At 40.7% G+C, this 14,807-nt stretch overlaps 1 protein-coding gene across 4 annotated transcripts in view; it reads right to left on the bottom strand.

Annotated features, from left to right (window-relative positions):
• Positions 1 to 1,596: 1,596 nt before the first annotated feature.
• TMEM41B (transmembrane protein 41B) overlaps positions 1,597 to 14,807 on the bottom strand; it is a 415,812-nt gene continuing 402,601 nt past the window's right edge. For all 4 annotated transcript variants that reach the window (XM_044059302.1, XM_044059304.1, XM_044059301.1 and 1 more), the window contains one exon: positions 1,597 to 2,338. In XM_044059302.1, coding sequence (XP_043915237.1) covers positions 2,169 to 2,338 — 170 coding nt within the window. In that variant the 3' untranslated portion in view covers positions 1,597 to 2,168. The remainder of the gene's footprint in view (positions 2,339 to 14,807) is intronic.

The raw sequence follows: 14,807 nt of genomic DNA, 5'->3' as shown, positions 1-14,807 counted from the left end.
CTGTTTAATAAGTTGGCTACAACAAAAAGCAGGTGCAGAGTATAGGAGTGCTTATTTGGACTTTGGAACACTTAAGTCATTAAAATGTGCATATTATGCTTCACATCGTAAAATATTACGTTGGCAGTTATGGTTTCCCATTTTTACCACTGATAGGTATTTTTTTTATTTTACACACTTTTTAAATGGGTAAGCACATGGGTCACAAGTCTCCCTTTTCAGGGGGCAATCTATGAGAACCTTCTGGTTAAGTGACTTGCTCACAGCTACACACTAGGTAAAAGAACAAGAAAAGAATGAAACCCTAGGCCTTGGGCTACAGGAAGCAGCTCACCAACAGTTAAGGATCTTTATTCTCCTCACTGTCTGCCTGACCAGTGTTTGCTACAGTTTAGCCAAAGGACTAGACAAACTTTTAGTAATGGACTTGAAGTCAATGAGGTGTGGGGGTACAGCCAGTAAAGAAAAATCAAGCAGAAGCAACAGCATAATGCTTTGCTGTCCCTTAGTGAAAGGCAGAATTTTACTCGCCTTCCACACTTCAAAAATTAAGACAGGAGTACAGACATTAGTTATCCCAGTCCCAACTACCATCTTCAAAAAATGGAGGCAGGACACAGAATGTTGCCTAAAACTGTCGAAATCACCAACAATGAATCCCTTGCAGTCTGGCATTTAATAGGACAGCAGCCATGAAAAGACTAGGTAAATCTGAACCTGAAAGTACTAGCAGTGGTGGGGCTGGGGGGGGGGGGGGGGCAAAATAACATGAAAATTAACAAGTAAAATGGACAAGACATATCCCCCCAAAACAATGTACACTTTTCTTTGTCATAGTGGTGCCAGTGCAGCTCTGAAGGGTCACACACTCATCTCTGGTGTAAATTATTCATTTTTCATCTCAGTTCTACACAAAGACTAGTTCATTAAAAGCCACTACCAGAGAACAGTACTAAAAGCAACACTGCCAACAGTCAAAGAAAAAAACTGTACATTACTGATTAAGGCAGCAAACTACAAATCTTTTATGGCCAGCAGGCTTGTGATTCAGTACCATAAACTCTGTGAACATCCTAAACAAACAATTTTAACCACACCAAAGCCTTCTGGTCATTGATAAGTAACAGAAACTGAAACACCCTGAGGTAACAATGTAAAACTATGCCTCAGAATACTGGTTAATGTTTATTATCCCATAAAATTAGTACACATACTAGTATATTCTACAGAAAGTGTTAGACTATGTGGTTCAGATTCTAGAGTGCAAACTGACACTTCAAGGTTAGGATCCCAGAAATAATCTCTATTTGAATACAACAGTACATTGAAAACATCAACTAATGTCTTCTTTTCCCCAAGCACTGACTTTCTGCATCTTTCCTAGATATACAAAAGTTCATTTCCCATATTCCCCTTTAATATTTAGAGTTTGTGCCCTCTGCCAATATTTATAATGAATGTCACTGTAAACATTCAGTCACTGCTCAATACCTGGACTGAAAAGTTTTGGGGATCTGCATATCAACATGCAATACATAAACGGTCATTCCGTGCCTGTGCAGAAATGAACAGTCTATTAAACAGCCTCACAAAAAACAGTTTTCATAATGTCATTTATTATGCAGGGGCAGCAGAGTCATATAACTTTAATGGAAAACAATACTCACTGCTGGCAGCCTCAGTGCAAGTTTTTTTTTCTGAACAGGGTTACATAGTACGATAGTATGTCCTTTTAAAATAAGTTAAAATAGCCATTGTTTTAAACATAATAACATTGGTCAACTGTTTCAATAATACTTTTAAAGCAAAATCATTACTCCCAAATACAGAACCTGGCTGTGGTTATGTTGCAAATGACAACCATAATGTTGTTTTAAAAGCAGATTCTAAGGTTCGAATTCCTGTCGTTTGCCACTTGAACAGCAGCACATAACTACAACTCAAGAAGGAATAATTTTGCAAGAAAATGTTTCACAATAGGAAATGTCCCATCTCAAATCTAGTACAGGTACTTCTGAGTATTATGTGCAAACACACGTGTACAGTTGATATTGCTGGTTACACATACAAATCTCTTCACAAAGTTAAAAAGTGAAAAGAATGGAAATGACTGTGTACTGATTGCTCTTGGTCTGTTCTGGGGAGTGTGTTAGAAAAGAAAAAAATGTTCATTCAAATTTTTGTTTTAGTTTCTTCTGAAAAATGGCTGGTAAAATAGACACAACAGCAAGGACCATCAGGACAATCACAGAGTTCCAGGAAACTGCTTCCCCTGCTGTTGTAAGCTGATAAAGCGTTGTCCCGGCCTTAATTGCTACAAATGATGGGGGTGCGACACCTACATGTAACAAAAAAAAAAAAAAAAAAAGGTACTCAAGGTCTTGGAAAGCAAAAAAAAATGCACTAAAGCATACTCTGAAACAACACATTTAAGACAACCGGATCACACAGTACATTGTGTATGCATTCAAATAATATGAAGGACCTTCTATTATACCTGACAAAGTTCAGTCCAAGATGTAACAAATGACAGCCGTAACAACTGGGTACAAATGCAATAATTTCATAAGCATCCCTGCATCATTTCATTGCTGAATGATGCACCTAAAGCCCTATTCACACTGCTATCCCTGCCACACTTGCTGAAAAAAATCTGATACTTGCTAACTACTTCCCTAGAACATGTGGAAAGACTTATTTATATTACTTAGGTTCAATGAATCAACCTGTATTTATACTTACACGGCGTGCTAAGGCAGCACTGAAAGTAACTTAAGCAAATGCAAAGAAACACAGTTTCAGTACCTTTTCCTCAACCGGAATGGTGTTTTGGTCATACTAGCCCCTCAGTTTATTAAAATATTACTACCAAATAATTTAGAAATAACAGCCACATTGTGTTGCATCAGCCACCAGTCATCACAGATGCGGACTCATTTGGAACTTCTGTACAGACTGTGAAGGAGTCTTAAGTGGTATGCACCATCATCAATCCTGCTGTGTAAAAAGGAAAAAGGGATGCTGGAATTATAAAAAAAAAAAGGGAGCCTGGAATTACAAACCCCAGCTATATTTTGTACATCCTTATATTTGTGTACAGTATTATACCTCATAAGCAAAAATGAAGTTACTGAACTGTACATAATATTATGTATGGAGGAAAAAAAAGAGTATGAGAAAACACAAAAATTATGGGTTAATGCATGTTATATGAAGACGTTTTAAAGAAAAATGAAAGTTCAGAATACAAATGAACAGCAAATGAGAAAACAATGGAAAGGGATGTTAGGAAAACATAATGGGACAATATGAAATAACAAGCACAAATTCAATCTGGTGGACTTTTTTTGAAAAGGTCATCAAAGCAATGAATGAAGGTAAAATGGTACAGACGACATATCTCAACTTGGCGAATGCTTTTGACACAATCCCCCATTCATAGTAGAAAAGCTAAAACTGGGAATAAACCCCATATGTCATCCAAAGGACTGCTCACAAACAGGATGCAGAAAATCAAAATAGAGAAAGTTACCTCCACAACAAGACCAGCCACCTGTGGAGTCCCCTGGAGTTCTGTGCAGAGATCTCTCATGTACGCCATCTACTTCTCTGAAGTAAAATCCAATACCAAAAAACTGTGGCTGACTAAGTTTACAGATGCTAGAAGCAGTCATTTAATCCCCAAAGAATTTAGCCACCCTGTAGAAAGTTTTATCCCAAATAATAGGTGCTAAAATCATGGACTGAAACTAAATGCCAAGAAGTGCATTATCGTACTTTTTGAGAGGTCATCTACCCCAGAGAACTACCACACTAATAAAACACCTCTAAGAGTCAACTCAGCTGTTTGGGATTTGAGAACATATGTGGATAGTGACACAACCAACATGTGTTGATTGTCATAAGAAAATCCTTCTATACTGCACAGCTTCTAAACAAAAGGATTGTGACTAGATCTAGGGACGTCAATGTTCTCACTTACTCAGTCTTCATCAGGCCAATCACTAACTATTATGCCCCTTTGGCATGCATCTGTCCAGACACATACAACAGCTACAATACCCTCAGAGATACCTTATTAAAAGGATCTAAGACCTAAACAATATGTCCTACATACAAAGCCATGTCACTATACCCAGTATCCTACAAACTGCTAAGAGGTGACCTGCGTCTTGCATACAAGGCATCCTCCAAATCAATACTCATAGATTTACTGCACATCAGCTGGAGGTGGCAGAGTTAAGGATGTTAAGACTTGAAAAAGTGTGACGAAGATAGACAGGATTAGAAATGAGTATATTAGAGGGTCAGCTCAGGTTGGACAGTTTGGAGACAAAGTCAGAGAGGCGAGATTGTGTTGGTTTGGACATGTGCTGAAGAGGAATGTTGGGTATATTGGGAGAAGGATGCTAAGGATGCAGCTGTCAGGTAAGAGGAAAAGAAGAAGGCCTAAGATGAGGTTTATGGATGTGGTGAGAGAGGACATGCAAGTGCCTGGTGTGACACAGCAAGATGCAGAGGACAGAAAGAAATGGAAACAGATGATCCCCTGTGGTGACCCCTAACAGGAGCAGCTGAAAGAAAAAGCAGCAGCAAGTCAAATGGCATCACAAATACTAGGCCTAGGGATGTAAACTTCTCTTGCAACATCAACAGAATGGTTTGGAGGCAAAGGTTTATCTTGCAGAGGATATCACTGTTCTGGAACAGACTCGCCATCCATGTAAAACAAAGACCATCCTTTCCCATATGCAAGGGCAACATGGGTCTATAGATGGGAAACAGAAAATCTGCCCCGGGATTTATCCTGTATTGCTAAGGGGCAGAGGCAGCTCCTAAATGCTTTATCCTATACACGAGTCCCCTTAAATTGTCTATGGTATGATCCCCAGTTATTCTCACTAGGAGCATTATATAATTATTGACCTTGAGATGGGGAAGGTCAATCTAACACCAAATAGGATTGGTTAAATTCAAGCACCAAAAGGGAAACTGGCTAGGCTTAAAATGTCCCACAAGGGCAGCTAGCCTAGCACTTACCTTTGAACCTATGACCCTATAAAAAATTGTGACAATTTAAAAAAGAAAACACAAAGTGCTTAATGAAATAAAAAGGTGGCAATAAGGAAATCTGGAAATTTTCTCACAAAATGACTCCTGTAGAAGCAGAAATTAAATACAAAGTAGCACAGAGAATGTGTTTATTAAATGGCTGCATTGAAGAAACTTTTAAATCACAGTTTAACACAAACAGCAGATGTTGGCAAAAATTACAGTATGCTGAAACTAATGAAGATGTAATTTATTGTGGCTGTACAAAATCATAGAAGAGCCATTTTGGCCTATCACTGCAACAAGGCGGGTATTTAAACTGCATAAAGTTATACATTGAGCTCTTTGCTAGCACTCCAGCTATAAATAATATTAACCTTCCACAAACATTTACTGTTATTCAGAAGTTATCTCTAACCTGACATGCCATTTAATGCATGTGCATTGATTGTGTTTCTTCCTTATGCTAAAACATTGTTTTGGATTTGTGCTTGGTGCACAGTGATGCTTTTTCAACTTGTACTCCCAGGCTGAGCCTGAAAATGGTCCACGTGCATCAGCACTCTATCCTAGTTAACTAACAAACAAAGGTAAGAAACAGGCCAGCTCTAACAGATAAAGAGTCAAACCAACCCATGTCTTCTAAGCTGGCAAAATTAATCAGTCATATAAAGTACATATGTGTGCAAATTCATAAATAGCTACTCAGTACTGAGCAACAGGAAAATGCATGGAATGATGGGTGCCACTTTTCTCAGCATGGCAAGCTTTTCCAGCTATCTTTGGTGGGAAGGCTCCTAGAATGACTCAGTCTCTAAAGTATGACCATCTGTGTATGACAGTTCTTAACCCCTTCCCCAGTTATCCCAGAAGAGAATGGACCAAGACAAGTGAAAGTACTCTAACAGCAAATGAGAATATGACAACCTTCTGTAAAACAGGACAGACTAGCTGGTGCAAAACTTGAAGCCCTACATACTGCAGAAGGTTCTCTCCATCAGATATGCGAGTAGAAACACTTGCATTCTTAGTTTCAGATGGCTTATACAGTGGATTAATCACATAAAGCGCAAATATCTGAGCTACAGTGACGCATAATCAAAGATTAGGGCAGAATTGTGCTCTGTTATTGTCCACGATCGCTTTGGCATTGGCATAAAATGGTTAATGTGCTCACCTTATAAACACAAAGTACAGGGTTTGATTCTGATTTCAGTTACTCACTAGCCTTAAAATGGACCTTCAGAGCAGTTAGACTAGTATTCATCTATGAATCTTTCCACCTATCAATCTATGAATGCTCTGTAGGACAGCTTCCACCAAAGATCCTTCTCATAGTGGCCGCTTTTATTCACCAACACTCAATCAAGGTTAAACGTGAATAATGCACCACTGGAAATCAGATATTTGCATCAGGGCATTACTAAAAGAGGCATGAGAATGTCAATTTATCTTGGTGGAGTGACCATGGCTGGGAACTAACAAACAGGTCTTACTGTGAGCAACTGCAGCACAGTGGCAGTTTTTCCTTCACAGCTCTAGAGCCTGTGGTTCACTCTTGACCTCCAGTTAATCTGCATGAAGTCTGTTAATTTTTTTTTTCATAACCAGTAATGGGATGCAGTCTGGGACAGTGACCAACTGCAGATGAATGAAGATGCAATACAGTCCCTCTGGGCTTATAATCCCAAGACTTTCAGTTATTAAAAGAAAAGCACAGCAGTTGTTTTGGCTCGGTATTAACATTATTTCTCTCAAAGAGACTAATATTTCTCTCAAAGAGCCTAATATAAAGAGAGTTTTCTGTGAATAACGCACTTTTTTTTTTTTTTTTAGTGTTTCTTGAAAGATCGTAGTTTAGCTACACAGCAGTCAATCTCTGGTTCAGAAGGTACACTTCACTGGATAAAGCACTTTACAGAAGAATGCAAGAGTCTTTCTCATTCAGCACTTCTTTGTTAGAGGTAAGACTCAGTTATATCTTCCCATTAAATGTACTGTCAGTTTTTTCCATATTTTTGACCCATGCCAGCTAACAATCAGACATACACCATTCCAAAGATAAGGGGGGGGGGGGTCATCCAAATAGTTCTGTGCTCTCCTTGCGATCCTGGCAATGACAGCTTTTTTCAGTTCATGGCTTAACTCCACCCATTATGGTTGTCACCTATACTCTCTTGATCATGCATGTGTGCTCCCCCATATGTGCCAACAGGGGCTAACATCACTGGTTTGGGTGGCCATGCCCACATCTTTGCAACACCTGCTCCTCTAGCCATGATGGACCCTGGCTATCCAGACAAGATCCAGTCATCACAGCAGTGGAGTGAGCCAGATGGGAACCACCATCACTCTCCTACGGGATGCTTGGGTTATAGTCCGGGTTTTATCCTTCTACATCAGTGGCACAGGGAGCTATACCATCAATCATGGAAATTGTTGTGATTACCAACCAGCACAAATGGTTTCAAAAATAAATGCAAACTTTAGTTGTGTGCACCTTTCATTTCCTATCACAGAGTGAGCTTTTTCACAGTATAAGACTAACAGAAACAACTTCCACTTTTGTTCATCGTTCTCTGAGCTGCAACCTCATTTATACATAGTTTACAGCTTTTTAAAACCTTTCTGCAATACTGGGTGTTACACTTAATAAACTGAACTTTTACAAAGAAGGAAGTTGTGAAACAAAAAAATAAGTTCCCTGACAAGAACTGAAAGTAAAACTTTCCTTAGTTATACTAAAAATGCTTCCAAATGGGGAAATCAGGCTGGGCTTTGCAGCTGACACAAAGGATCAGTTCCATCTGGATAGTTGGTTGCACTGGGCTTTGCAAACTCTTCCAAGTATAATCAGGGCTCATTCTAAACCAGAAGAGACTGTGTACATGCTCTACAGTGTTAGTCCTGGTGCTTTGCTGGAGATAGACAGAAGATAGTGATGCTCACACTCAACAGGCCTGTGTTTGGCCATCACAAAAGTATCACAAAGTCTTTTGCCAGGGAAAGGTTTTAAATGAAAGAAAAGGATACATCTATAATGTGTGAATTCTAAAAAATACCATTAAAACCTGTCTTAACTGTATTTTGCCATAAGATGGGTGTGAGGCAACCTAATGGCATAGAGACAAAATTACAAGACTGTAAATTTTTAACTGCTTTCTTGATTTGCACATTGTTGAAATTCAGTAAGAATGGACTGGCAGAGCCTGGTGCTGCTTATCAGAAGCTTTATACAGCACTACAGCTAAAAGTGCAAATGAGACAAGTCTAATATTGCTTTTGAAGTTGTCTAAAAGTACAGTTGTGTACACTTATCATAAATGTGGATGCTCGAGTGTATTCACTGTTGCAGTCGTTACATTTGGGTAATCTGCTGGCAGATTTCCCTCAGTCGGCCTGATTAACAAAGTCTTGGGTCCTGCGTCGGTTGCTGTCCCTTCTTCCACGACGTCAGGTCGTCAGGGGTATAAAACATGCAGCCGACACCATTACATTAGTTTTTCTTGCCCCAGATGTCAGGTGCCCCCCAAATGGGGAGCAAATAAAATTAAAAACACAAAAAATATACCTCCAACCAAAACCAAATACACCAAAAGAGCTTTTAAGCATAGTGAAAGTAGAGGTATAGCCAGAGAAAAAATAGGGGGCTGGAGGGAGGGTAACCAGGACTACAACAGTGAATACACTCAAACATCTACATTTATGGTAAGTGTACACAACTGTACTATGTTCTTTGTGTTTCACTGTTGCAGTCATTACATCTGGGTAGATTCCCAAAACTATGGTTGGGTGGAGGGAATTATACAGCATTAGGACCAGCTATAAGGCCCCTGGAGGACAGCAGTGGCAAAGCCAGCTCTGGATTTAGAAAAAAGTGGTAAATGGCAATGTTTGGTGAAAGTATGAATGGAGGTCCAGGTAGCAGCTTCTAGAATGTCCCTGGTAGGAACACCTCTGAGAAAGGCTGTTGAAGTAGATGCAGCCCTGGTGGAATGGGATCTGATCCCCTGGGGGATAGTTTTTCCATGGTGCTTATAGCAGAAATTGATACAATGGCTTATCCATTTGGAAATGGTTTGCTTTGAAATAGCCTTTCCTTCTGCCCCTGCAGCAAATGCTACCAGCAGTTGTTCAGATTTTCTTTGAGATTTAGTCCTGTTAAAGTAAAATCTAAGTTGTCTGTGTACATCCAATGAATGCAAAATCCGCTCCCCCTTGTTCTGTGGATTGGGAAAGAAAGTTGGCAAATGAATGGACTGATTAAGAGCCACACTGGATACTAACTTAGGCATGAAGGATGGATTGGTCCTGAGAGATACCCTGTCCGCATGAAAAATGATGAAAGGCTCCACTGCCATAAGAGCCTGTAATTCGGAAATCCTTCTAGCTGAAGTGACTGCTAAAAGGTAAGCTGTTTTCCAGGAGATAAATTTTAAGTCTGCAGTAGCAGCTGGCTCGAAAGGAGGGAGAGTGAGTTTTTCCAATACAAAATTGAGGTCCCAGGCAGGGGTTGGAGCGCTCCTGGGTGGTCTTAAGTTTTTGGCCCCTCTGAGATGCTGCTTTAGCAGAGAATGAGAGAAGAGGGGAGGTTCTGTGTTATAATGAGTTGAAATGGCTGAAGCATGGATTTTTCTGGAAGAAAAGGACAGGCACTCGTGAAGCATCTCAGTTAAGTATTGCAAAATCTGAGGAATGTTGGGCACTGCTGTGATTATCCCTTGAGATTGATTCCAGGCACAGAATCTTTTCCATTTGTCAGCATAAGATTTTCTAGTACTAGGTCTTCTCGCCTTCAAAATGACATCCATCACAGGTTTGCTGAGGGTTGCTAAGGATGAATTTAGGTGATTAGCCACACTGCAAGATTCAAAGTTTGGAGCTGAGAGTGCAGAGTTTGGTTGTTCTGCTGAGACAGTAACTAAGGTGCCTGAGGCAGGTGCTACGGTGGAAGGTGTGACACACTGTGCAGGAGTGGGTACCAGTGTTGGTGAGGCCAGTCTGGAGCAATCAAAATCATTTTTGGTTTGTCCTCTTTGACTTTTAGTAGAACTTTGGAGAGCAGAGGCAGAGGGGGAAAGGCATAGACTGATAGGTTTTTCCATCTGAAGGACAGAGCATCCACTTTCCAGGCTTTTTTGTGATGAGTTCTTGTGCAAAACTTGTCCAACTGATAGTTCTGGGGTGAGGCAAAAAAATCGATGTCTAGGCTCTCCCATTTTCATGTCAACATGCTGAAAATCCGTGGTTCCAGTTTCCATTCGTGAGGGTCCATGAGATTTCTGCTTAGTTCTTCTGCCAGAGTATTCAGCTTTCCTGGCAGGAATTGTGCTTGTAGTTGTACTTGATAGGTCAAGGCTGTGTTCCACAATGCCATGGCAAGTCTGCAAAGGGGGTAGGACTGTGTACCCCCTGCTTGTTTATGTACCACATAACCATGGTGTTGTCTGCCTTTATCATTAATTGTCCTGGATGAAGGTAGTCCTTGAAGGCTGTCAGTGCATTCCGTACAGCTAGCATTTCATTTTGATTGATGTGAAGTTGCATTTGATTTGGGCTCCATTTGTCCTGAATGCACTTCCTTGCAAGATGAGCCCCCCAAGCATATTCTGATGCATCTGTAGTTAGGGTTTGGGCGGCCGGGGGTGGTGTGAATGACAGTCCCTTGTTTTGGTGGCAGGCCTCTGCCCACCATAGGAACTCTAGTTGCAGGCAAGGTACGATAGGAATCATTGTTTCTAGGCTGTGACAATGTTGACTCCATAAACTTTTTAAGTACCACTGAGGTTTCCTCATATGCAGTCTTGCATATGGAATTAGAAGAATGCAGGAGGCTATGAACCCAAGGATTGCAGAATTTGTCTTGCAGATAGCAGGGTTTTTGTGGCCACCTGTTTGAAGGAAGTCACCAAATGAATTTGCTTTTCTGGCGTAAGGAAAGCCATCTGGACAGTTGTGTTCAAGCTTGCACCCAGGAATGTAATTTTTTTGAGAGGGTACCAGTTGTGCTTTATTTTCGTTTATAGTGTACCCCAGACAAGTTAGAACCCTTTTTACAAATGACAGATATTTTAGAAGAATGTCCCTGTTTTCTGCCTGAATTAGACAATCATCCAGGTATGGATACATTTGAATATTTCTTTGTCTGCAGAATGCAATTACTGCAGCCAGGCACTTTGTAAAGACCCTGGGCACAGTAGATAAGCCAAAGGGCAGTGCAAAGAACTGGTAATGCAAGTAGCCTGCTTTGAAGCGGAGGTATCTTCTGCAAGACTCCCTGATAGGGATATGCAGGCAAGCCTCTTTTAAATCTAGTGTTCCCAACCAGGCATCTTTGCCTAGCATAGGAAGTAACTGGTGAAGAGTCAGCATCTTGAATTTTGGAATGTCCAGAAAGGTGTTTAGAGTAGATAAGTCCAGAATTAGAAGCCATGATTTGTCTTTTCTGTGTACCAGGAAAAGTCTTGAATAGAAACCTTGTCCCTTTTCCTCTTTTGGTACTGGTTGAATAGCCCCTATGCTCATGAGGGAAAGTACTTGTTTCTGGGCCTCTGCCCACTGATGTGGGGGCAGGTCTGGCCATCCGTTTGGAATTGGCAATGTGTGGAAATTAAATTTGTATCCCTGGGATACTATATTTAAAACTGATTTGTCCTGGGTTATAAGTTGCCAGTTTCTTGCATGGAGAGCCAGTTTTCCCCCCAAAGGGGCAGCTAAAAAGGTAAGTGCTTGGTAAGTGTAAAGGGAAGTCATTGAGACTGCTTACCATAAGGGGGTGTTTTGATGTTTCCAGATTTGAAAGAGGAGGCACCCCATTGTTTTATTCTGAAAGTCCCTTGTGACTGAAACCTGGAGCCTTTGGAATGTCTGGGTTTGACTTGAGTGGCTCTCGAAGGAACTGGAAAGGACCAGTTCTTAGTAGGCCAGTGCATACTAAATCTTGCAGGTTGCACTTGTAAGAAATCTTTCACAGTTTGCATAGATTTAGCTTTATCTTCCATCTTTTTTAAAACTTCTTCAGCCTTATTACCAAAGAGACAGTCCTGTTGTAAAGGAGCATCCAACAATTTTGCTTTAACATGATCAGGCAGAGTTTGCTCTTTGAGCCAAGCATGCCTTCTTAGCACAGACCCAGTAACAGCAGCCCTGCAAGAGGCCTCCAAAGAATCAAAACCACGTTGCAAAGTATGTTTTCCAACTTGTTCAGCTGAATGCAATAGATCCTGTAAATCTTTATTTTCCACAGTCAGAAGTTAACATAATTTTCTGTTTAAGCAGTCCCATGATATGCTGTTGATATTTTAGCATACAAAATTGACAGTTTAAAGCCCTGATTGCTAAGGTTGCCGAAGTGTAAACCTTCTTACCCAATCTATCCAGCGCCATGGAATCTGTATCAGAAGGGGTAGGATTTTTAGCAGTAGAAGCCTTAACGCCCTTGGGAACCTGAGAAATGGTTTCAGGATTTTTGAAAAGGAATTTGTGGGAGTCAGGAACCCTGTAGTATCTCTCTGGCTTACAAGGAGCCTGTGGCAGAGAATCAGGAGCCATACAAGATTCTGAAAAAACATCATCAACAATGTCTAGAACAGGAGGTATAGCCAAAGGCCTATGCTGAGGAAGAAGTAGAAAATCTCCAAGTCTCTTTTTAGATTCAGAAAAATCCTGACTTTCCCAGTGGAAATGTTCCCTTAAGGTATGTAAAAAGTTTCCCCAAAAGAAAAATCCTCAGGGGTGGAAGCAGAAGGAATGGAATCTTCTGAATCAGAGTCCTCATAAGTAGGTATAGACAATTCCTGTTCATTAGAAGAATCAGAAGAAACAGAATCCTGTTCAGAAGATTCATAGTCAATACCTTGCCTAAGCCTCTTAGAAGGGGGGGGGGGGTTGGCTATCCCTGATCAGAGTAATTAAATCTTCAGCCATCTTGATCATTTGTTTCTTAGGCATAGGGGCCTGCACATGTGGCCTGGGCATTGGTTTTTTAGACATAGATTGAGATTTTGGCCTTATTTTTGAAGATGGCATTGGTCTAATATACAAATCTGTATGCCTAAAAACACCCTCAGAAGCCGGTGCCTGCACAGCGGCTCCGGACCCATCCAAGGTAGAGACACCTGCGGGTTCCATAATTAAAGCATCTCGCGGCATACCGGACTCCGAATGGGTTTCAGTAGAGGCCTGCAAATCAGAATTAGCGGGTATCAGGGGCTGCGAAAGCACCTCACTGAGTACTGGCAAACTGGCGACTGGCTTAGGAGAAGCGTTGTTGGCAGTTTTGGACCTCAACGGCCTGTCTCTGTCTTTTTCTTTGCGTTTTTCAGGTATTCCGGTAGTCGGATTGCTAACCAACGACATTTCTGGATAATTAAAACGAGAGCCAAAATATTTAGAAGCAAAAATGTACCGATGTTTAATACTGCGTTGATTAAATAAAGCACAGAACCAACAGCAAGGTACGTTGTGGTCTGGGCCTAGGCAAGGAATACAATACAAATGGAAATCCTTATGAGGTATTTGCTTCCCACAAGTAATACAATTATTAACTTTTACTGACATCGGTAAGGAGCAAGAAAAAGTTTCCCCAACGGGGTACTTAGCTTTTTAGTTGAAGACTTCGGATCTGAAACTCGAAAACGAAAATTTCAGAAGTCTGCCAACTGGCACTTGCGAACTGCTCCTGCATCAGGCACTGCGCTGCAAGAAAGACTAATGTAATGGCATTGGCTGCATGTTTTATACCCCTGACGTCATGGAAGAAGGGACAGCAACCGACGCAGGACCCAAGACTTTGTTAATCAAGCCGACTGAGGGCAACCTGCCAGCAGATTACCCAAATGTAATGACTGCAACAGTGAAACACGAAGTACATCCCCTTTTCTGGGGGTGGGGGTGGGGGGGTGATAGCATTGCTGTCTTAAATTCAAGAAGCAAAGTAATTATCTAACTTCGGATTACTGCTCTGTAAGCTCAAAGGGAGTGAATGGCTTTGCAGGCATTATTTCTATCCAGTCTGCTGCAAGAGTAACATTTGGTGGAACTAGGTGCCATGGCAAGGCAACACAAAGATCTGCAATGTGGGTCCACCTAGTCATAGCATTCACTATCAATAGCGATTAGAGAAGTAATGGGCCCAGGATTATGGGATCCCATGAGCATCGGGTTATTAAAGAATAAAGGGATGTAAAACAAGCATTTAACTTAAAAACTTAGCATTTAACTTGTAGAGAACTGCCTGAATGATCGTCATTGAAAGGAAGAAGCAAGGAGAACTGACTTTTAATCTTTGTCACCATGCCTGTTGACAAATAGTGCAAATCTGAGAATAGTTCTCATTAGGAATCACCATCCTCTTAGAACGAGGGGTCTTGTGGAAATACCAAAATTGTGGTTGCAGTCATCTGCTCTGTTTAAGTAACTCTGTTGTCTCCTCTCCCAAAGGAAATCTAGGGATCAAGTCATCTGAATAGGGCTTCAAATCTGAAACAAAAATTAATTTATATAATTCTGTACCAATTAAAAACAAAGAAGGTGAAATAAAACTGAACCACAAAATCCAAATAACAGGCACTAATCCACGTAGCTCGAACAGATGTGCAAACACTGATATCTTATATAAAAATGTTTATTTTGTCCAACTGTTGACAACAACGACAATACAGGCAAACTGGTTAAGCGCTTTCATCTGATGACTACAGACTTCCTCAGAACCAATTAATTTCACATAACAAGCTCAATTTATACCAGAATTTGGC

Source organism: Protopterus annectens, chromosome 17.part0 (genome assembly GCF_019279795.1).
Source record: "Protopterus annectens isolate FY-2018-M chromosome 17.part0, PAN1.0, whole genome shotgun sequence".
Classification (NCBI taxonomy): domain Eukaryota; kingdom Metazoa; phylum Chordata; order Ceratodontiformes; family Protopteridae; genus Protopterus; species Protopterus annectens.
Note: the sequence above shows the minus strand (reverse complement) of the source record. Positions and strands in the feature narration are given on the sequence as shown.